Here is a 22,642-nt window from a genome sequence, read left to right on the forward strand (position 1 = left end):
CATCTGGTGGAGTGCCTAAATTATCCTCCAATTCCCATATTTTATTCTCGTCCCCGAAGCGAGAACCATTTGCAACCATCCAAAACGACGTCATTCTGGAGACAAGTCAAAGACCACTTTTGCACATGGTTATGTGGGGCCCACTTAGGAGCCCCACACAAACGATCCGAACGATTCAATAATTTTAGAATAATTGTTCAATTGATCCTGAAAAAATTTAGCCCAATAAGCAATTGATCTAATTCGTTCAATTTTTCATTCAAAATCCTACGGCTCAGATCAAGGGGATGCTGACTATACAATCAGTCATGATACTCACACAACAACTGTGCACAGATTGCAGTGTGGGGCCCACTTTGGGTCCCACACAAACGATCTGATCTGTTCATTAAATATAAAATATTTTTTCAAAGGTCCTCGCAAAAAATCAGCTCAATTCGATACCTATAAGTGTTCGTTCCAATCATCTAACTTTTTATTTAGATTTTAGGATAATGAATAGTTAGATGATTGGATCAAGTACCTATATGTATCAGATTGAGCTGATTTTATGTGGGGACCCTTGAAAATTTATTTTATATTTAATGAATGAGTCGGATCATTTGTGTTGGATCCGGAATGGGCCCCTCTGTTAGATCAATTACTCACAAAAATCCAATTCGGCTAAATTTTTTCAAAATCAATCGAATTATTCTAAAATTATTGAACGGCTAGGATCGTTTGTGCGAGACTCAAAAGTGAGCTCCACACAACAATGCGCAAAGTGATCCTTAAATAATCCAATTGTGCTTCTCGCTTCACGAACCAGAATAAAATATTATAATCGGATACGTTGGAGTAAACCATAGACAACGGCCACAATTCTTGTCCGGCTCCATACGGTCTTAACATCAGGTTGTAATACAAGGGCATAAATCGGTACTCATATATTTAAGTATCGAAAGTGGTGAACTAGAAGTGTATCAGATGGGAAAGAAAAAGAAAAGAAAAGAAAAGAAGAGGAGTTTGACAAATGCGAATTATAAAAGTAGATTTCATCGGCACAAACTCTTATTGCAAATCAACTATCATGCTTCAACAATATCGTGTACAAACAACATTATTCCTCCATTTCCTCTCTCTAGTATATTAAGTAATGGAAGAGTAATTTCCTGTCAATTTATGAACGTTCCACAGGCAAGAGAAAAGATGGAGAATCGTTTACCGGCTGAGAAGTTCCATCAACGCCGCACACTTGTATAGAGAATTTGAGATTAGAGGTTCCGCAAGGGACTACAAGATTAAAGACGTAAAACGCTTCCACGTGGGCAACTCCTAGATACTCCTGCTTTCCAACATCTTGATTTGATAGTTTTTCGACAAAAATATTGTACTTCGGGAAAAGTGAAGCATTCCCGTCTTTCAACCTCCAACTGATTTTAACACTAAGGGTCTTAGACTTCTGAGAGCCTGAAGTCCACTCAATGTCTTGACCCTCAACTAGCCATGAGGTAGATGGTGGGAAAACAACGTTCTGTCCAGAAGTTTTGACACTGACATGGCCAAGAATGGCAAAATATTCAGTCGGATTGGGTGATGGGGAACTTTCTGAATAGCACAAAGCGTGGATTTCTGTTAATGTGAATCCATTCATCGAAATGCTACTCTCCAGAATTACCCATCCCGGGTCTGTTTCTGACTTCGTAACCTGACGAGGCATAATTACTTTGTTGAATTTGCTAGAGAATTGGGTCATGGTAAGAAGGGTATTCCCCCTTGAAGCAAGAAGCACTGATATTTTTCCCTCCACGGCAGAAGATAATTCGAGAGAAAGGCCTATCAGAGAGTTCCCATCCAATTTAGCCTGCACAAGATTGCGGTGTCAAGTTGTCAACATCAAAATGGAATGAAAACAGGGAAAAACAAAATACTCTGGAATCCAAAACCCTTTTTCTCACATATTGGGTTCCTGCTTGGAGAAGATTTAACGGAATAGTGAACATTTCCCATTATTGCAAGTAAGGATGCACTTGGTCCCATTGTTTTCCTACGTCAAACACTGCTTAGATATGTTTGTAAAATTTCCTACCATCTTTTCATTCTTAATGGAAGGCATTACCAAAGGAAGATACTGTGAGCACTGGAGGTAGAAAAGGTGGAAATATTAGACGAAACAGAAGCCAATATGAGGTAAGGGGCAACAAGAGCAGGGCTTGTGTTTATACAGGATTGTTCCGGTGGACGCATAAAAGGTATACAGTTTGTCATTGTTAGTAAACTTGAATAACTCAGTATTCCATTATACGGATTTTGCCTTTCGATGTTACAAAAGCAACCGGATGAATCCGTTTTTACGAAGTGTTCCACTTCAGAATTAAATCTCAAAGTCACTAAAACCTGATTCGGCTGATTATAATTAAACTTTCTCAAATAAACTCGGACAAAACCACAAAGAAATAGCTGGGAAGCGGACCGATCAGTGATCAAACTTAGATAACCTGTTAAATTGAACTTGGGTGGTAGTGCAATCAACGAAAATCTAGGCTGTTTTGTGTTACCTGAAGGATTGTAGCAGGCCTAAGGGTTTAAGCAATAAATAAAACCATTTGAGTTTCATTTTTGATAGCGTGGAAGTTTTACAAGGAAGCTGCAAACGCTGAACCTCCTTGTTTCCCTCCTACCACGTGTAGCATATTCAAGACTTGTTCCTTTAAACCTTAAGGTGAGTGCGGCATAATCTTCAGAAAATTTGGATTTTTTTGTTCATCATTTTCAGTTTTCACAGCTGCCAGATAAAAGGAGGACCTCAACAGAACTAATAAGACCTTTTGAAAACGCAAATGTCTAGCAAATCAAATCAGATGATGAGATGACTTACAGAATACGTAAAGTGCACTGGTAAATCCCCCAAAAGGAGCTCTCCGTGAAAGAGCTTTGTTGAGAAATATCCAACATCTGGAAGAGTTCCTTTAAACGTGATGTTCCCTCCTCCACCATAAGATGCTTCCTTAAAACTACCATTCGATAACATATAACGAAGTCAATAGACAGATTAATTTCTGATGTCCAAGTTAAACTGTTGAAACAGAACCAACACGAGGAGATTTTAAGAATGAGTAATGGACTTAAAGGGTATGTTGCTGGGAGAGAGATACAAAAGCATGACCATTACCAACTGTAAAATACAAATCTTGCCAAGTCCCAAATAAGTCACAGAAAGGAAACATTATAGTGATTCATGCAAGACATATTTATATTATCAAGTGGCAGGTGGTGACTTTGTCACAGAATGATCTGATATGTAGCCTAACTGAGCAATATAAGGCGTGTCGAAAACTACTTCTTGATCCCAAGGAAAAGCAGAATTTGCCTAAATAACATCATTAACAGAAAAGAAGGAAAGAACTGAAGTTTCATTGTACATCTGAACATGGGAAAAAAATTCTAGACACTTACATCATGATATCGATGTTTGTACAAGTTACCCAATCAACAGTTGTACCAAACCTTTGAAATGGTTGCAGAATAGAAGACATCAAGACATACTGGAAAGAGTGGAACATACGTATGAGCCAGAGAACTTACTCAACAAGGACTTGAATAGAATCTGAGGAAGGATCTCCAGAAAAATTAAGGCAAGGCTGCAAAGTAAACAAAAGTCAGGCAAAAGAGACTCCTAAGAAGCCACACGTGAAGAAAACTGATGATATAACCACATCATTGACCACAGGAGCATATGACAATACACTTTCCTATACGACCAAAGGAAAGAGAAAACGGGGAAAAACAGTCAGGCAATTACGAGAAAGCTTTGGGAGGAAAGGTTGTTCCAAGGAGCACTTGATACTTGCCCTCCATCTATAGCAACATGTTGACCACGACCCTGAACAACTCAAGAGAAAAAGAACAGAAGAAGATAATGTTAGCTTATACAGACCATATAGCATATAGTCCCTGTTCGGTTCCCCGTAATTATTCTATCAAGAAACCTGCTGTTACCACTTCCATCTATCCATAGGTGATAGGACAACAATGAGTAAAAACAAAATAAATGGCATTCATTTGACTCTATTTTGCAGTCAAGTGTGGAAACGTATCCCTGGTTGAAATGAATAAATTAAGATAATTTTCCAAATGCAAGATAATCAATTTTTAGCTCATGTGGATTGCTCTTCATCAGACTAAAGGAATACAAGATTAGTCTAAAGGAATACAAGATTAGTCACTAGAGGATGGTTTGTAAGACGGCAGGCTGATTGACCTGGAATGCATATGACATGGCTAAAAAGCAATCAATTTCAAGTTCATATAAATCTACTTCATATAAAAGGTAAAAAGTTATCTGGAGTTAGAACACGTATGTGAGAAGCTATGATGCACCGACACTCCTAGAGGTCACCGTATCAACGTGTCCGGACACGGGTACACGGGGACACGCGGGGGACACGGCTAGAAACGTGTCCGACACGCCATGTGGCGTGTCCACTAATTTAATTTAATTTTTGGAGTGGGACACGGATGGTACACTCATGGGACACGGCAGGGGTGCTTCTATAATTTTTTAAAATTTTTTCGGGGGTAAATATGCTATTACTTAAATGTTTGGGCAACCCTAATGGGCTTATCCTAACAACATCGACAGCTTCTCTCTCTCTCTCTCTCTCTCTCTCTCTCTCTCTCTCTATGTATGTGTATATGTTTCTGTGTGTGTGTGTCTGTCTATGTCGTATACTGGTATAGTTTGTACTTTGTAAGTATCCATTTAAACTTGGAAATATATATATATATATATATATATATATATATATATATATATATATAAACACCCTTAAAATCACATTCTGCACACACATTGAACGGTTCGGATCATAAAAATTTGATCGGAAACTACGAGTTTGAAATTTGGGGTGTTTTTTTAGGTGTTTAATTGGTTGTCCGCAGAACCGCCCCGTGTGTGTGTATGTATGTGTGTGTGTGTGTGTGTGTGTGTGTCTATATATATATATATATATATATATATATATATATATATATATATATATATATATATATATATATATATATATATATATATATATACGTGGCGTGTCCCCCGCCGTGTCCGTATCTCCATTTTTTTAGAATTCCCGTGTCCCCGTATCCGTGTTTGTGTTCATGTCAATGTCTGCTACATAGGTGAGAAGGTTGATTGCGTGGACCTTTAATAAACCTTGAGCATAAAAGCTTTCAGATGCCCCATTCCTTAAACAGAAACAAAGAGAAAGAAAGAAGAAATGAAGACATCTATAAAGTTTCAACCTGGTCGAAATTTGAGTAGAACGGTAGCTCCAGGGGATAACTCTGCATTATACCCCATGATTTCTCAACAAGGGACCACCAACTGAAAAATAGAAAGCATGAGCAAATGAAGGTCAATAACAATTAAAATGACTGGAAAAAGCTAGCATGTAAAACATGAAGCAGAAAGATGTGTCAGGTACCGTTACTATTATTCTCAAGATATAGAAGTCACAATAACATCACAAAAGGTTGGCACCCAAAAAAAAAATGGAATGCTGAAATTGCACTAGTACAGGCTAAAAAGGTAAATTTTCAGAGACACCGTTTCAGCAATTTGTAGTAGTATGTGAGTTCTTATTTTCTTTAATCCCTCCGAATTGAGAAAAACTTTAGAGAGACAAAATAATTCAGTCAAAGCTTGGAGAAAATAGCCTAAACAATATTGTGAGGAATAACATTGACAGGTATAGGTACGAAATACAGAAGATAAGAAACAGATAAAACTTGTTAACCTTTAAAAACTAATGAAATTCTTGACACTCGTGCATAAGTGATAACAGATGTATGACATCACAAAACTCAAACAATGAATACGGTATGCAACATCAATGTGGCTCATTTTCTAACCATTTACTTGACTAAAGATACAATGAACTACTTGAATGCGTTCGTCTGGGTACGATGTTTGACTTTGCAGGGAATAGATTATGACTACAAGATGAATAGAAGACGAGGGATGCTGCTAACTACTGTAGCTATTTGATTCTGCAATTTCAAATTGGAATATATCCAATAGTATAAGTCCATTATCCAGATCTTTGGAAAGTAGATGTAATAGTCGATTTGCGACAAGAATGAGTTAATGAGTATATTACCGGTTCTGAGCAGTCTCGAAATCAGGTGGTTGCTTAGTCTCATAGACCCATCCAGGGGCAAATAGGGCAGCTGACACATTGCCACTTTTTATTACATCAAGCGCAACATTTGTCTGAGGTGCAAAAGTCACTATAATTATGTGGCATCTAAGACATTCATTAAGAAATAAGAAACAGCTAAAAAGCTGTTACAACCCACTGTACACCATGTAATTTGTCTATCAACATACAAACATCTAGCATAGTTTAGTGTTACACTTACATTCCACTGTCCACCACCATATGTGCCCCTCCCAAATATATCAATGCCCACGTAGACATCGAACTTTCTATCACCAGCAACAGCAGCTGAACGTTTTGGATAGTCCTCCTGTACAGTACAATGAAGTGAGAATAAATATGAGAAAATTCAGGCCGCAAATTCAAACGTCGCAAGAACAGAAAAATACAACAATTCAATACCAGCCAAGAATAGTTTAGGAATATTCCATCAGATACATCAAAGAAAGGTTTATTCTTTTGGTTCAGTTGATTTTGCCAGATTAGATTGCCATCAACTGTAATACTGTCATACCTGCAGTCAACAAGAAAGGGGTGTGTTCAAAAACATAAATTCATTAGTACTAAAGGAAGAATGGTCTGGTTTGACTTACCATATGACTAAAGATCCTGGCACCAAGTCGTGCATCGTCTTGGTTAAATGGTTGACAAATTCTGTCAAAATAGGAATTTTTTCTACATCCAACTTGACCTCCATATTCAACTGCAAGTAACAGATTCAATGTCAATCACAACAAGAGAGTATACAGAAAGATTTTCATGGGAACCATGACAGTCCAAGGAAACGATCTCTGATTTAAACTTTTTCTGACACTTTCTCGTCAAATTCATAATATCGAAGTATTCCATTTTTTTTCCTAGAAGAAAGGAAAAAAGATTTTACCAGCCAGCCATCAAATCCCAAAGCACTTGCAAGCTCGGTCAAGCGCTCAGCATACATGTGAGCAGACTCCTTTGTCGCGAGCAGTTTATTGGCATTAACTCTCCCTTCATCCCATTCGGTGATGAAAGTCCCCAGTACCTTTATAAATCATAGCCAGACGGGAAAAAAATTATGGTCAACGAACATTTTTAGATTCTTTTTAAGTTTCTAAACACATGACTCTGGACTATAATTAATAACCCACACTACTTTAACTATCCATGGCTTACGTCACAACTATTACTTCCAAACCTTGGAAGAACTGTCTTGACTTCCCAGCTTGGTGCATTTCCCCTCAAAAATCAATTTTCACATATAACCTAAAAGCAATTTCAATAAAGCACAACAATACTCGTCTATTGCAGAAACACTAATTTGTTCTCTTGGGGTCTCAAAGCTTTCTCCCTCTCTTTGTGCACGGTTTCCAATAAGCTTTCTCTCACTTGAGTAGAATGATTGTATGCACACAAATGCCTCTATCAAGGGCGAAGGTAGAGAGGCCAAGGGTTGCCATGGTCACCCTAGCAATTATATATACTACCCCCTTATTGTGGATATTCTTATACTCCAGTCCCAAACGGCAAACTGAATGTCCAATCTGTGAAACGAGAAAGTTAAAAAATATATATTTCTATTCAAAAAATTCAAACTTAAACATTCTGTTTGCCGTTTGGGACGGGATTTCAAACTTTTTTTCAAAAATTAAAAGAACGTTGATATCTAGTATCTTACCGAAAAAGAGTTTGAAGTTATTTTAAATAAAAATGCATTTTTCAGGTCCTCGGTTTGGGACGGAGGGAGTAATATCCATAAAATGGCCCCTTGCACTTCCCCGAATTCTTGTTTTTGCTTCTCTCTTTCATGAGTATTTTTTCAGAAATATGGCATGACTTCACTTTTTTTCATTTATCACAATACTTTTACTTCTAACAAGTTAACAATTTCCATAACCCTTCTGCAGGAAATACCATTTTTCTAGAAGTAACTTCTTTTTTCCTTGGTTGAACTTAAATTGGTCACCCCAACATCTAATTCCTGGTTTGTCCCTAGCCTTTAACTTTATTCAACTACTCGAAGTAAGAAATTACTAAATTCACAAGCTCTAATCATATCCCCTTAACCCAATCAACTCAAAAGTTCAGCCCAACTAAGACAAACTACCTCTTTGGCTCTTTCCAAACGGACCAAATCCAAATTATGTTCCTTCAGTCCAATTCGAACTTCAACTCACGAATCACACTACACCAAAAACACAAGTACTTAAAAAGAATGTACTAACTCGGTCCCACAAAATTGTCTTCAGCAAAATGAGAACTTAAAAATAAGATTAATCCGCTTTGTTCGGTTCACCGTTTAGTTTTAGTTTTAGTTTTGTTTTCAATCATTACCCTATTTCTTTCTTCAATCATCACCCTATTTTTTCAATTATTACTTTATCATCTCTCTCTATCTCTCTCCAATTATTACTCATATCTTCAATCATTACTCTATTTCTCTCTCCATCCACTCCCAAAAATAAACTAAACTAAACTCTCAATCAAACACAACCATCGATACATTTTTTCAAAAAAAAAACTTTTTGACACTAATTACTAGAACCCAATGAGTGCTCTCAACTTACCAAAAAAAAAAAGTTTCACCTTTTCTTAAAAAAAATGTAATTTTTTAAGTTTTCCTTCTGCAAACTAGACAAATTTTTTATTTTTTTTACTTGGTACCTAAGTCACATAATTTACTTGCAGGTGCACGAACGTTAGCATGAAAACATCTTTAAAAACACATCCTAAACTACTAAACGTGAGCGCAGTGTGAGAATCATTGCTGCGTGAGTACGGAGGGAGTAGCAAAAATATGATACCTTGACACCGTGCTTATGTGCGGCATTAGTCCAACACGGAGGCGGCAGAGTAACCAGGTCATGCGAGAAGTACACAAAAACATCCATCAAGTACCAATGCCAAATCGTGTAAGCTTCGGGATTACTCCCCCCTTGCACCCACTTATCGTCCGTGTACCCTCCCGCCATGTCGTGGCACACGAGCATCCTCGGCCGGTCAGCCAAACGGCTGTTCCGAAGCGCCACCGACGACTTGTTGAAGGGGAAGTGGAAGGAGTCGAAGTAGGACCTCGACTCGAGGTCGGCTAGGGTTTTGATCGGATACGAGACCGGGACGGCCGGCCTGGACGGGTCGAACGGCGGAGGATCGGCGGAGGCGGAGGAGGAGGAGGAGTTCATTGTGGGGAGGAGAGAGAGGAGAGAGTTGAGGATGGAGTAGAGGAGGTTTCGGATGGAGAAGATGAGGGTTTGGCGGTTGAGGTAGGAAAGGAAGGGAACGAGCATGTTATTATATAGCCATAGAGGGAGGAAGGGAGCTGTGACTGTGAGACTGAGAGGACTTGAGAGAGAGAGAGAGAGAGAGAGTGTGTGAGGAAGGAGAGGTTGATTGAGACCCACAACAAACGAAAAATGCTGTGCCGGTGAGACTGTGTGTTAACGTTGGCGTCAATGTCAACGTTGGGTTTGGGATTTTTTAGTACTCCGTAGTGGAGTAGTATTATTTGCGTTAACAAAAATGCTACTCATACAGTTACACAATATTCTCAACACAATAACTCACGCAATCATCTCTCATATACTACATGATTGATTCGATTCGTTTGAGATGAGGGAAGTATTTCCTGCTTCTCGAATTGTATGAGAGCATCTTCAAGACTTCAATCCTGACCTTTTTTCTTTGAGATTACATTCACTGGCGGTGAAATTTTTCATTTTTTTATCACCGCCTTTTTTTGAATCTAAACGGTTTATTTTGTAGACCCCACGTAATAATGTATCCATGCAAAAAATAAACTTGATCGGACATCGATAGGAATATCAGAAAGACAAAATTTGAATTTTGCTTTGTAAAATGGACAGTTTATCTTTATTATTATTGATAGAAATTAGATCGTCCATTTTATAAACCAAAATTCAAATTTTGATATATCTATTGACTTTCGATGAAGTTAATTTTTCCATCTTATCATATGAACGGTTCAGATTACAATAATAGACATTTGGTGGGGCCCATAATGGACGGTTGTGAAAAGTGGGATTTTACACCGATAGTGAATATAATTTATTCTCTTTTTCTTTTTTTAAATCCATACTTCAAATAAACAACGTAAAAAACTCATCTGTAAGTCCGGCTGTAACGAACCGAGAAGCTCGCAAGCTCGGCTCGGTAAGTAAATGAGCCCGGCTCGCTTTGTTAAGGGTGGTTTGACTTGATTAAAGAGGTTCGTTTAATAAAAGACCGATCTCGGCTTGTTAAAGCTCAAGCTCGACAAAGCTTGACTCGGCTCTTTAAGTAAATGAGCCCGGCTTGCCTTATTAAGGATGGTTTGGCTCGATTAAAGAGACCCGTTTAATAGAAGACCGAGCTCGGCTTGTTAAAGCTCGAGCCGAACTCAAGCTCGACAAAGCTCGACTTAGCTCGTTTATAGCCCTATGTGCGATGCCGTGTACTTTTTTGTCTACCCATTTAGAGGGTACCCTTTTTTTTTTTACTCAAATGACGGAAAATCAAAATTCATATACCTTTTTTTTCTCTGACAGTTCTCTTCAGCTTTCACTTTTTTATTGTTTATAAATGTGCCATTTGACCCATATCTTGGAAGGAAAACATAAAAACAACAAATTTGAGTAAAGACGAGAGTTTAGCACTTGGGAAGATATACTCAAATGGTGCTTTTAATCAAAAGTTCATTTTAGCTAAAAACATGGGTCAAGGCGGAATATGCTCTAATAGTTTATCAAAGCAAGGCCTGTTTGGCCTATTAAAAAGTCAATTTATTTGAATTAATAAATTTATAGGTATATTTCCTTATTACATGTACCTTTTTTTTTTTTTTATCATTCGTTAATCCTAATCTACAATATCCTAGGAAATTTGGGGGAGGGAGACGAGGCTTACGAGGATCGAACTCTGCCAATGTGCATATGAGTATGTAAGGAAGGTCAATTACACTCCATTCCGCTTGGTTATTACTTATACCTTTGATCGAAGAAATCCTTGTTTTCGGCTTGTCTTGGACGAGAGGATTAGATACTCCGTACTGTTGAAGTACAATGAAGCCAAATAATTGATTTTGCATTTCTTTCCATCTAAAATAGGGATATTTTAAGATGGATATTAATCATGGAAGGATCAATGATGAAAAAATTATTTTCTCCGTAATTATACATTGATTTTTGGGATTCAATTATTACTATCAAAAGGAAAAGAGCAGCAAAAGTCGAAGTAAAGACTGAAAATTTCAAGTCCGCAGCAGTAGCAAAAATAAAGTTTCCCAATAATATGCTTGTGTTGGGTCCCTCTACTCTCTCTCATACTTCTCCATTTTCCTCCACCTTTATTGATCCTCCACCTTTGCTACTCAAGAATAATACAAGCGTAAGTCTTCAGTCTGCCCTTTATTCCTTAACGAATCACTTTCCTTATTCTTTACTTTATTCCTAAACGAATAACTTTTTACCGAGATGAAATCTGAACTGTCTGTTGCTGAGCACGGACGATCCGGACGGGGTCCCTTGCGGACAACAAGAATCCCGGGCTGTTATCCGCAAGGAACAACATGTGTGTTGTCCCCATCCGAGCCATTCGTGCTCGACAACGAACGACTCAGATTTCATTTCGGTGGACGATCGAGATCTCTTCGGTTGAGATGAAATCTGAGCCATTTGTTGCAGAGCACGAACGGTTCAGATGGCCTTAGGGGACAATAGGAATCCCGGGTTCTCTCAAGTGAAAGTTTCCTATGTAGCGGGTATATATCTTACACAATGTACCAGTGGCAGTTCCAGGACGAAAAACATAACGAAATTTTTTGTATACAAAGTTCTATATAAAATGAATTTTTTTTATTCCGATTGACAATAAATTGTGCTTAATTTATTTTATTTTGTTGAGTTATATTTTCTAGATACTCATACGAATTTAAGTGAAGTTTATTTACTTTGACTGCTTATGAACAATTTAGTTCCAACAATATGAAGAAGTATGAAAGAAAAATTAAATTATATGTAAGAAATATGAAGTTTTAGTGTATTTTTCAAGTTCAGGAGATTCGCTTGAACCCCTCAGCACCATGTGGAGCCTCGCCCCTGCCTTCACACACCCATGGAGGGAGAAATCTGTGCGTGCGTGTGTGAGAGACAGAGAGATGCAATTTAGCCGCAAATTGAACACATGACTACAAATGCAACGAGACATTCTCTAACAAGACCCAAAAAAAAAATGTGAACAGCATAGTTACGGTAATACTTTGATCCTGACTAAAGACGTCAAAAGTTCACAATTTCAATTTTCAAACCTTGCTATCTCACAAGCCTTTCTTTCTAGCAACATTACAAGGGTACAGACATAATTAAGTTACTGGAAAACAAAGCTTTAGTGTAATCCACATTCTATTTGGATATCAAATTTCATAAAAACACAGATACCCCAATATTTGAAAACGAACACTATCATTTCTAACAGGAGGAACAGGAGGTGAAGGGCATCTATCGCCTAGTAAATAGAAAAGGTAATTCTTGACATTCTTTTGCGGTATTTGCCGCTACTTCTTGCCAAAATTTTCTTCATGCCTCATTAATTGCCAGAAGTTTCCAAACCAATATGTTTATGCATCTGCTTGCCAAAATTTTCTTCATGCCTCATTAATTGCCAGAAGTTTCCAAACCAATATGTTTATGCATCTGCTTCTCGCCTCCTCTCCTGGAGCTTCGCAGTCTCACTTTGTAATCTCAGTAGTCCTTACAGTCGCATAAATTATGTCTCGCCTCCTCTCCTGGAGCTTCGCAATCTCACTTAGTAATCTCAGTAGTCCTTAAAGTCGCATAAATTATGTATTCAAACCAAATCTTCAGTTCCGGTTAATTTTGCAAACTCATTCTCATCTATTACTCCCTTCTTTAACTTTTTGAGCAAGCGGTATTCTCGCGCCATTTCATCTTCATCTTCCATTGACTGGACTGTGCGTCTCTGCTTTGCTGTCTTTTTCCTCAGAACAGTGGCTGCAGCAGAGTTTGCAGTTGTTTTGGGCTTCTGCGGTTTCAGTGGTTCTTGTTGCAACGCTGCCTTCTTTGCTTGCAAGTTCTTTTTCCTCTGTTTCTCCCGAGATTTATCCCTAAATGGAAGGGTAGTATCAGTTAGTATGCAACACTACAACTGAAACGAGCATGGTGACATACTTGAATGCGCATTTAGGCCACAATAGCTGCATTGAAATTCACTAGGTTGATGGTTGTGCCATGACATCTACTGTTCTCTTTCCGAAGCTCAGACGGGGTGACAGAAAAGACACCATTTGGGTCAGTTTTCTTCTAACCAATTTCGCACACAAAGTAAGCAAACATCTTTTAACAATAAACCCAAGGCAACAAGTCCCTTCTACTTCTATGTGTTGTTTTCCAGAAAAGTAAGGGACAGGCAAAAGGCTTCTTAACTGTTTCCAAACTTTAACAGCTCCGGAAGAGAAACATTTATGAAATTAAGGAAATCTCCAATGTCCTAACAAATGGGACTGCCTAACCTCTACAGCGGTTCCCACTTAGCCTATCGTTAGGGGTTTAGCAGTCACTAACTTCTATATATCCAAACTCCAAAGCAAAGAATCCAAAAGTAAGAAGAGTCCTCACTTGAACTTGATCTCCTCCAAGTTGATATCTTCAACAGGAGTAAAGCCCACAGCTGAAAGTGAGTGGTTCTTCACCTCAGACATTGATGGAAGCTGCAATAAGCCAAAACCCATGCCCAGCTTCCCTATCTCAAGTTCTTTCCAACTGAACACAATAGGACAGACGGATAAAATACAAAGCTGCAACACAACATGACAACTCAAGTACAAGAAGAAATCCTGCAAATACCTGAAAATATAAGAGCAGTGATGTTCTTTGTAAGCACGGATGTAAGAAACAAATGCTCTGAGACCTTTCTCCATGACATTACGGTCCTTTTTTGCAGCAGATCGTATCTGAAACATTTAATTTGACCACTTAATGTAATAGGTAAAACTCAATAATGTACTTCAATAGGTTTGAATCCAGGGGTCTAGACAAGTAATCATTCAGTGTCAATTGTCTTTCTGGTAATGTATGTTAGAGGTGGTTTCCTCTTTGCTCCTCCGAATAAAAGGAACCCCTTTTTCAGTAGATTGAAGAGGGCATTAGCCATTAGTGAAGGAGTCCACAAAAAAGATACTTTAATAGTTGAGCACGTAATTTACCAGCAACTTTATAGCACAATGCGATCTAAAAGGCTTAAATGGCAAAAGATAATGACAGCCCAGAGGACGTTCAATAGGGAGTATCACGCGCGTTGGTCACAACTAATTCAGCGTTTTCTTCAATGCACTGCCAGATATAAATGAAATGACTGTAGGTGATAAAACTAACCCCACGCCTCCCTCCCTCCCTCCGCGCCATTAACAACTCCCCACCGCCAAGTTGTTGTTCCTCGTCTCTGGCAGAAGCTCTTTCTGGCAGCCCTGCATCTATTTCTCAGGCGATTTCAACTTTCCCCATCAAGTATGCGTCATATTCACCTCGAATACGAAAAATAGCAATTCAAGTTCACCTTCTTTCTGATTGAACTCTGCAATTTATGGGTCTGAGCCTCAGCTGCAGTTGGATGTGTGAAACAGTGGTAAAATGATTCTCACCCCATGATTTCTTGAGCTCTTTCACACGGAGCTCAACCAAGATGGGTTTTACTCCCCCTGTTTTGTTTCTCCATAGATTATTCATGCTGTTCTCCTTTTCTAGATCTAGATCCTTGCTTTCCAACCCTCATAATCAAATTTGCATGGTTTATTTTCTTAACTGATATATCCGAAGGCAAGATGTTGGTTCAATTGGTTCGGTGATTGGTTGTTCATCGTTGGCTGCTTGTATTGTTTTGACTTTTGAGCGTTTGTTCAGCAACGGCCTTCTCATTCTTCCATTGTTGCTGTCATCAACTCCAATGTCGTAAAACAAAGATCAGAGAACGATCTGATTGTACTGTTGCCTTGTTTTTTAGTTGGTAAATCAATTTAGACCTTCGATTCCTTATTTTGAAGAAGAGTTTGAAGAATATGAGACATGATATACAGAGACTAGAGAGATGCATTAATCAACAGTTGTGTGCGATTCGGTGCTGATTCAAGTATATTAGAACTGTGGAGGCCAGCTGTTGCAAAATTTGGGAATCCATTTTATTAGTGTTCTCAAACTATTCTTTTCATCTTCAGCAATACACATTATGGTATGTGAACAGATATAGCGAAGATTTGAGACCAATGTAGAGCTTTTCTTTTAAAAAAAATTTTTGGTGTTAAAAAAAAAAATTTGACGGTTTGGGAATAGGGCTTTGGGAAAGTAGATCGGGGCTTCAGAGCTGGGTTCTTGTAGAGATGATAGGGCTTTCCGTAGTTGATGAGAGAGGAGGAATGGGTTTCTACTATTGTTGACAACAGAGAGACAAAAAGGATTTTGTTAAAGGGCAGGAAAAACATGAAGGTTAAAATGGGAACTTCAAAAAAAGTGAAAAAAAAATGTACAATGAGACTGAGTTTGAAAGTGGACATAAAAGATGTCAGAGAGGAGACATGTACCCTTCCGTCAATTTAAGAAACCTATTTTACTCTCTCATAAGTGACCTCCCGGTGGGCATTTTATAGCAAGACTGTTGAAAACTAAGCAAGTTAATGGAACAAAATAAACCCTAAGGGATAGAAAAAAAAAATTCAAACTTAAAAGAGGAAAAAGAAGAAAAAGTAAAGATACTTACATCGGGAACAACATCAGGAGCATTATCGGAGCATTTTTTCTCTTCAAGTGGTACCCTTCGTATATGCAGAAATTCTATATACGCTTCCTCCTATATGCATACATGCCCAACATAAACGGATTATAAGTAAATAAAAAGGTCATTATAGTCTGCAAAAGAAGGAATTAATATGAACACCACTGACAAGAATAAGTTATAATAACCTTAGGTAATAGAAAGACGATAGAACTCCCTCGGCGTCCCATCCTGGCAGTTCGGCCGACTCTGTGAACAAATACATTTGGATCCTGAGGGGGGTCATACTGCATTACCAGAGTACAAAAATCCTTTCTCAGATTACATAATTGATTTTCTCTCCCTCCCCCAATGCGATAATATGTCAAGTGCCAACAACAAAACTCTATTGTCATTTAAAGGCATAACATAAGCTATTAAATATTACTCCTACAAGTTACATACCAGAAACCAACAGGAAGCACAAAATCTTCGCACAGGTTCAAGAAGCCAAATGAAAAATGTTTGACAGTCTAAGCATAAGCTGCATACTAATTGCTAAAGTTACGTGGGAAAAGAAAACCGGAATATGACAATCAACTTATATGGTAAACCCCATTAGCCATGGAATTCCCATAATTTAGTAGGTAGTTGCATCAAATACCCAAAGCAGAATAATGGTAAGGATTTGCTGTACCCGGTTCCATTTAGGTCAAATGGTCAATTCATGAAGCTTAAAGAAAGGAAGTTTGCCCAACTAAAGGCTGAATTGACCAAGGGGCAAATTAAACATTCAAAAAACATGAATACTGTATAATGTATATTATCAGTAAGTACACGTCTACACTATATCAAAGTCATCATGAACTAGTGTAACTACCATGAATTATGAGGATGAAATTAATTATCAAAGAGGTGACCACACAATCCTAAAACTAATGATTGCACTTGAAATTATTCTAATCTCCAACGGGTAAATGCAAACTATCACGGACCACTCATGAAAGATACTTGAAATACGAAGAAACAAATTTGCATTCATCAGGCACCAAAACACATGCTCACAACCGCCAAGTTCGTAGAGCACGACATTAGTCTCAGACTCAGGAGACAAGCTATGGATCCAAGAACTATTTTGAAGTTCCCATGGGCTTTGAATCGAAGTCTACCTGATGTATTTAACACTTGATAAGTCAGTTCAACTAGCAACTAAAGCATATTGCAAATAATATTAGTTTAAGCTCCACGAATCCTTTTGATCATATCTCAAGCAAGTTGTGCCATGCCTAATACTATTTCTCAGGGGCTTTTCAGATAGCTAATGAGAACACGGTAAGACATAATGACAATATATGTAAGACCTCATCATCCACTGAATCACAAAAAAGGGTAAGGATTTCACATTGAATCAAAAAAGAGTGCATTAGGCCCATCTAACACTTAAAAAACTCAAAAACCAAAACGAAAAAGATAAATGGTACTGTCCAGCCATAAGTGATTTCAGTATCTAGAATGTGACCAGTTGCTTTAACATGTGAATGTGATACTGCCAACAAGAATGTTGGTAGATCACTTATTTATACGGCACCAATACTAAAAAGTTGACCGGCTAGGAAACCGAAATAATTTCTTTAACTCACAAAGTAACTAACTCACAAAGTAACTAAAGGCTAAACCACAAAGCTCAATACTCTCCACAGTAAATTCCCACATCCACAGAGCAAATAGTCAACCAAATCATAAGTCTTCACAAGGGACAAAAGGTGTATTCAATAATAACAAAGGCACAAAGCTACCTGTATTATACAATCAACACCAGGAATGTCGAGTCCACGAGCTGCAACATCAGTACAGAGAAGAATGCCACTCGAAAGAGATGTAAATGAAGCTAATGCTTTCTCCCTCGCAGTCTAGTAGACACAATAAGTAACGAGAGGCTGTAGAATCAGTCGGGTTATTGTGCAATAACAACAGCCATAAAGTGCTAAATCATGTGTCCTAACATGACAATCTACGGAAAGCAGGAAAGGTACCTGCTTCATCTTCCCATGAAGAGGTATTATAGAAAAACCCTTTAGAGCAGCAAGCCGTTGAAGGACAATTCCCCAATAATCAACACAAGCGCAAGTCATGAAATAGCTGCAGCATAAAAGCAAATCATTCTAGAGAGATCAAAAAAATTGTGCTCCCGTGGCCTTAAACAAATTATGTCAGCCATCTTCCAAAAAAAGTCATAAATTCAACTCACACTATAACTTTTTTTGGCTTGTTCTCAACAAGGAGATCCACAAGTTGTGATGGCTTCTTATCTGCTTCACATTGAAGATACTGCAAAATGAAACAGCAAATCACAATCACAGGCAGTACATCTAACACGAAGTGAAATGTCCAACTAACAAAGGTATATCAACTTAAAAAACAGACACATACCTCAAGATGAAGACCAGAAGGCGTTTTCGAAGAGACTAACTGTTGTGTGGATGATGATTCATTACATGATTTTGCTTCTGATCGAACTTCAACCCTCACAGGATTCCTCAATCCTGCCTTGGATAGCTCTTCAACTGCCTCCGTCTGAGTAGCTGAAAAAAGACCAGTTCTTCTAAGCTTTGGTAATCGAGTAATAATGGAATTTATCTGCTTCTGGAATCCCATATCCAATAACCTATCAGCCTCATCTAAGATCAAAACCTGTACAACCAGCAGCGATTATTCATAAACCACAATTTTTACTATGGCGTAGCAAGGTAAATGTAGTGAATCCATTACCAATGTCTTTTTATGGCACAAGTTTAAATCTTCCTGAAGTACAGGCATACTAACTATGAGTAACTTCAAATCCATTCTTCCAAGGCATTGGTTGCCTTACTGGTCATTATAATCAATAATCACCCCAGGCACACTTTCATTGCAGCCTTTTCCCAGTCAGTCTGTATAACCCTTTCCATATAATATGGGGAACAGAGTGCATACTATAACACCAACAAATTCTTTTTTTGAACAGCAAATAAAGTAAAATTTCATTAATAACACTAACAAATTCAACAAAACTTTCCAGTCAAGTTGTTCCAAATACTGAAGAAGAGAAGGAGAAAACACGACATGTGGCAAGGAAGATAGTTAATTAAAAAGATACAATTCAGAAATCAGAATACTTTGTGATGTACCAAGAACGTAAGTGGAGGTTAGCACCATTTGTTTGCAGCATAAGACAATTAACAGAACACGCACCTTGCCTTAGATAACGTATCCTATAAAAGTCATTCAAGAACATTCAAAGAAACTAATGATTGAATCAATCACAATGCATGCACAGTGACAAACCTCAAGGTTTCTGAAGTCCAAAATATCCATCCGCTCCATTATGTCATGCAGTCTTCCAGGTGTGCCAATCAATATATTTGCTCCTTCCTCCTCTATTTTCTTCGTATCTGATTTTACATCTCCTCCCCCCACAAGAAGTATTGACTTAACATGTGATAATGTAGAAATGAAAGGTTGGGCAACATGGTATATCTGTGACGACAGTTCTCTGGTGGGGGATATTACTATACCCATTACCTGTTGGAATGCCAAAGGTGAGACAACAAAAAACAATGCAAACAAGCAATGCTAAATACTCTTGCATAATGGGAGTAATTACTTGAATAATACAAACAAAAGAAAAAGTTTTCGCATGGGCTTGAAATCCCACAGGCCCGGCCCGGCCCGGGGGCAAGGCCCAAGAGACCATTGCCTAGGGCCCCCAAAACCAGCCCAAGAAAGGGGCCCCCATTATGTACAAGTGTACATATATTGTGTATGTGAATTCGTAAGTCATCTAGTCGCGCGGTTCAGTGGTTGGGTTGGGGGGGGGGGGGGGGGGGGGGGGGGGGGGGGGTGGGGGGGGTTGCCACAGCTGACTTCAATCCATCTGCATAACATCATTTTCGTGAACCATGTTATACTGGTCACCTGGCCACAACTCGAACTCATGACCTACGAGTGAAAGAAAATACTGCATTCTAACCGCTGGGACAAAGTGTTAACTTGCAATAAAGTTGCGAACATCGTTCACATAAAGAAAATTTTCAATAAATCATATCCTGATCTCCAAAACTTATTTCTCATATTTATAGCTTCAAATTTTCTGAAAGTATTCTTTTATACACATAATGTACTTGTTTTACCTATTAAACTAGTCTTTATTGTATGGTCTACTTTTCTGTTAAAAGTAAATAGGCCCCATATTGTTAGTTGACCTAGGGTCCCAAAATGCATAAGGCAGGCCCTGCCCGACTAGGGTGGTAAGCTTGAATTAGAGGTGGGCGGACCTTTCTCTAACAGTCTTACTGCATTCAATTTCATAATTGTGCAGCCGCTTCAGTTTTCTTAAGAAAAATGAAACAAAAAAGTACACTATTAAAAGTGAGCGTGAGTATTAGTCCTGGCACTATGTTTTTTATCATCACATTTAGGGCAGTAACTACAATACTACTTAATGATGCGGGTGCTGGTGCACAGATCTGTTAGGTGGCAGTGGCAACCAATTCATTGCAATATCATTATCTCCACGTACTTTGAATCCACATGTAATCCCTCAACAAAAAATCAACCTTCAGAATCCTATTGAGACTCCAACCACATAGAAGACAACAGCAAATAATCACTCTACTCAAGCTGTGTTTCGTGGAGGCATCTGAATGCATTTCTTAACACCTTTATCTTACAACGTTTTTTCAGAAAACTTCATGGAATTTCGAGGGATGCTTCTTAACTTATTCCTGAAGCTTAACACTCGAATTCAACCCACAAATGCAGTTAACAATAAAAAAACGATTGAAAACCCACATTTTCCCAAAGACTGGTTCAAATATTACCAAAACTTAAACTGGCAGACTACTTCTTCAAACCATGAGATTAAAAACGTGGTTGCTAAGCACAATTTCTCGAAAGTAAAATGTTTTCTAGTTGTTCCGGAACAAGTTGTATATAAATTAAGTGGTAATTAAAACACCGCCAACAAGTCCTTTTTAACCATGGTTGCTTTTCTTTTTCTGCATTTTCTCTATTGATTTCTGCGTTGTAGTTGGTTTCTTGGCCATCTAGATGTTGCATGAGGTGTTTTCCATGCACATAGTGCTTCCGACAGGAGTGCTAGAGTCGTTTGGTTGGTGTCGGTCAATCTCTATAGGAAGCTTCGTCAATTGTGGAACTGCCGCGATATATGTACATCGGCAAGTTGCATGCGCTACTCCGACATCTGACTGTCTGATCATTTTATTGCCTGGACATATATCCTTCATTTGATTTGGATGTGCTATTTGTCTCACTTGTGTGCAATACATCTTTTTTTAGTTGTATTAGATGCACACAAGGTTGTAATCTTTATTATCAATGAAGTTCTTACTCTAAAAAAAATAAAATATGACCTTATTTGCTAACACACAGACATCGCCAAGAGAAACTGGCCCAAATTAATGGCCAAAAATGCAAAAATAAAGACCATAGTGAACTACAAACAACCAAAAGATTTGTCTTTAAACTTACGCATATGTTCTGCGCATTTTCACTCCATTAATCATACTTTGGTGACCATCTACTCTACCAACGCAGTGGTGACACAATCACATGGTACCCAAAATGTGGTCACCATAGGATTTCTCAATCATATAACTAGACAGTGAAATATCTCCACCTACCAATTCCACCACATAAACGATATCAATCCGAATGTGATTAAATTCCATGACGAGTGCCACTATCTAACTTAATTACATATAAGTCAAAATGGAGAAGCCCAGCTGACCTGGTGGGGCTTGGGGAGAGTGGAGCAGCGGCGGAGGATCTCGACGAGTGGGACGACGAAGGCTAGGGTTTTTCCCGAACCGGTGGCGGCGTCGACGGCGACGTCCTTGAAGCTGCATAGCAAGGGGATGGTAGCGGCCTGGACCGGGGTGCAGAAGTCGAAGCCGGAGCGGGTTAGGGCCTCGAGGATCGGCTCGGAGAGTGGTGGCTTGAGGTCGGAGAAGCGAGTTTCGGTTAAGGCCCTGTTGTCGGAATTGGGAGGGTACGTCGTCGACGCCATGTCTTCGGCCGCTTAACTGCCCCGGTGCCGCCGCCGTTTTTGTTTGTATGCGATTTGAAAGAGGTTTATTTAGGTGTTTTGGTCCTTTTGCGTCCAACTAGGTGAATTGGCCAAGCGGCCCAAGCCCATCTGCCCAGTGGAGTAGGAGTATTTTTTTTTTTTTTTGGGAAAATGACAGCAATAGGCGTGTTTTAATAATTAATATCCGCTAAGGATATTTTTAGTATTAATAAATATTCTCAGTATATTTTTTACGGGTATTAATTATCAAAACACGTTTTGGGCCATCAATTTCCCTTTTTTTTGGTACACTGGAAAAACAAAACTAGAAACACTCATAAGCGAGCTCCGTATGTCTGCCTTAAAATAGCGGAATGATCTCGTTTGGCGGAATGACGTGCGAAACCATCTTTTTCTCTTGGTTGACATTCATATTGGTGAGTCGATCCGCTACTTAATTTCCGTCACGGAATATGCACTTGAGAATCTGCTTAGTATTGAAATTTGATCAGAGCGACGATTGAAAGTGAGTAGAAGGTCTTACGGGAAGTCTGGAAGATTATCCATCTCCATCTCCATCTCCATCTCCATCTCCATCCTCCTAAATAATAAGAACCGGATTGGGGATGCCATTTTTCAATTTGGGACGATT

The 22,642-nt window shown here is 38.6% G+C and overlaps 2 protein-coding genes across 5 annotated transcripts; both read right to left on the reverse strand.

The window, feature by feature from the left end:
• Positions 1-1,019: 1,019 nt before the first annotated feature.
• On the reverse strand, positions 1,020-9,606 carry LOC131320593 (cytosolic endo-beta-N-acetylglucosaminidase 1-like). Its single transcript, XM_058351335.1, has 11 exons — positions 8,975-9,606; positions 7,078-7,215; positions 6,788-6,897; positions 6,597-6,708; positions 6,397-6,504; positions 6,135-6,247; positions 5,278-5,359; positions 3,782-3,862; positions 3,565-3,620; positions 2,858-2,993; positions 1,020-1,843 (listed from the first exon to the last, which is right to left on the reverse strand). The coding sequence occupies exons 1-11, from the start codon at positions 9,455-9,457 to the stop codon at positions 1,160-1,162; spliced, it is 2,103 nt and encodes a 700-aa protein (XP_058207318.1). The 5' UTR covers positions 9,458-9,606; the 3' UTR covers positions 1,020-1,159.
• A 2,769-nt stretch (positions 9,607-12,375) lies between these two features.
• On the reverse strand, positions 12,376-22,129 carry LOC131320597 (DEAD-box ATP-dependent RNA helicase 18). 4 transcript variants are annotated; one of them, XR_009198309.1, is made up of 12 exons: positions 21,712-22,121; positions 19,248-19,484; positions 18,354-18,614; positions 18,172-18,251; positions 17,957-18,062; positions 17,720-17,833; positions 16,133-16,231; positions 15,930-16,019; positions 14,027-14,133; positions 13,799-13,942; positions 12,941-13,287; positions 12,376-12,867 (listed from the first exon to the last, which is right to left on the reverse strand). XR_009198309.1 is itself a non-coding variant. In XM_058351338.1 (12 exons), exons 1-12 carry the CDS (start codon positions 21,988-21,990, stop codon positions 12,905-12,907), a joined length of 1,827 nt encoding a protein of 608 aa, XP_058207321.1. In that variant the 5' UTR covers positions 21,991-22,122; the 3' UTR covers positions 12,376-12,904. The 4 variants fall into 4 exon arrangements, 3 of the variants coding, with proteins under 3 accessions (XP_058207321.1, XP_058207322.1, XP_058207323.1); XM_058351338.1 differs by having other exon boundaries at positions 12,376-12,943; positions 13,017-13,287; positions 21,712-22,122; XM_058351339.1 differs by having other exon boundaries at positions 12,376-13,287.
• Positions 22,130-22,642: the final 513 nt, after the last annotated feature.

Source organism: Rhododendron vialii, chromosome 3a (assembly GCF_030253575.1).
Source record: "Rhododendron vialii isolate Sample 1 chromosome 3a, ASM3025357v1".
NCBI lineage: Eukaryota > Viridiplantae > Streptophyta > Magnoliopsida > Ericales > Ericaceae > Rhododendron > Rhododendron vialii.

Excerpts from the sequence above, each read along its gene's own strand:
- LOC131320593 (XM_058351335.1), bottom strand. The coding sequence starts at position 9,457 with ATGCTCGTTCCCTTCCTTTCCTACCTCAACCGCCAAACCCTCATCTTC. Across the intron at positions 5,360-6,134 it reads TTCGAGACTGCTCAGAACCG|TTGGTGGTCCCTTGTTGAGA; the intron begins GTAATATACTCA and ends TCTATTTTTCAG. Across the intron at positions 2,994-3,564 it reads TCTATTCAAGTCCTTGTTGA|TTTTAAGGAAGCATCTTATG; the intron begins GTAAGTTCTCTG and ends ATCGAATGGTAG.
- LOC131320597 (XM_058351338.1), bottom strand. The coding sequence starts at position 21,990 with ATGGCGTCGACGACGTACCCTCCCAATTCCGACAACAGGGCCTTAACC. Across the intron at positions 19,485-21,711 it reads CTCTCCCCAAGCCCCACCAG|GTAATGGGTATAGTAATATC; the intron begins GTCAGCTGGGCT and ends GCATTCCAACAG. Across the intron at positions 18,063-18,171 it reads AAGCCAAAAAAAGTTATAGT|CTATTTCATGACTTGCGCTT; the intron begins GTGAGTTGAATT and ends TTTATGCTGCAG.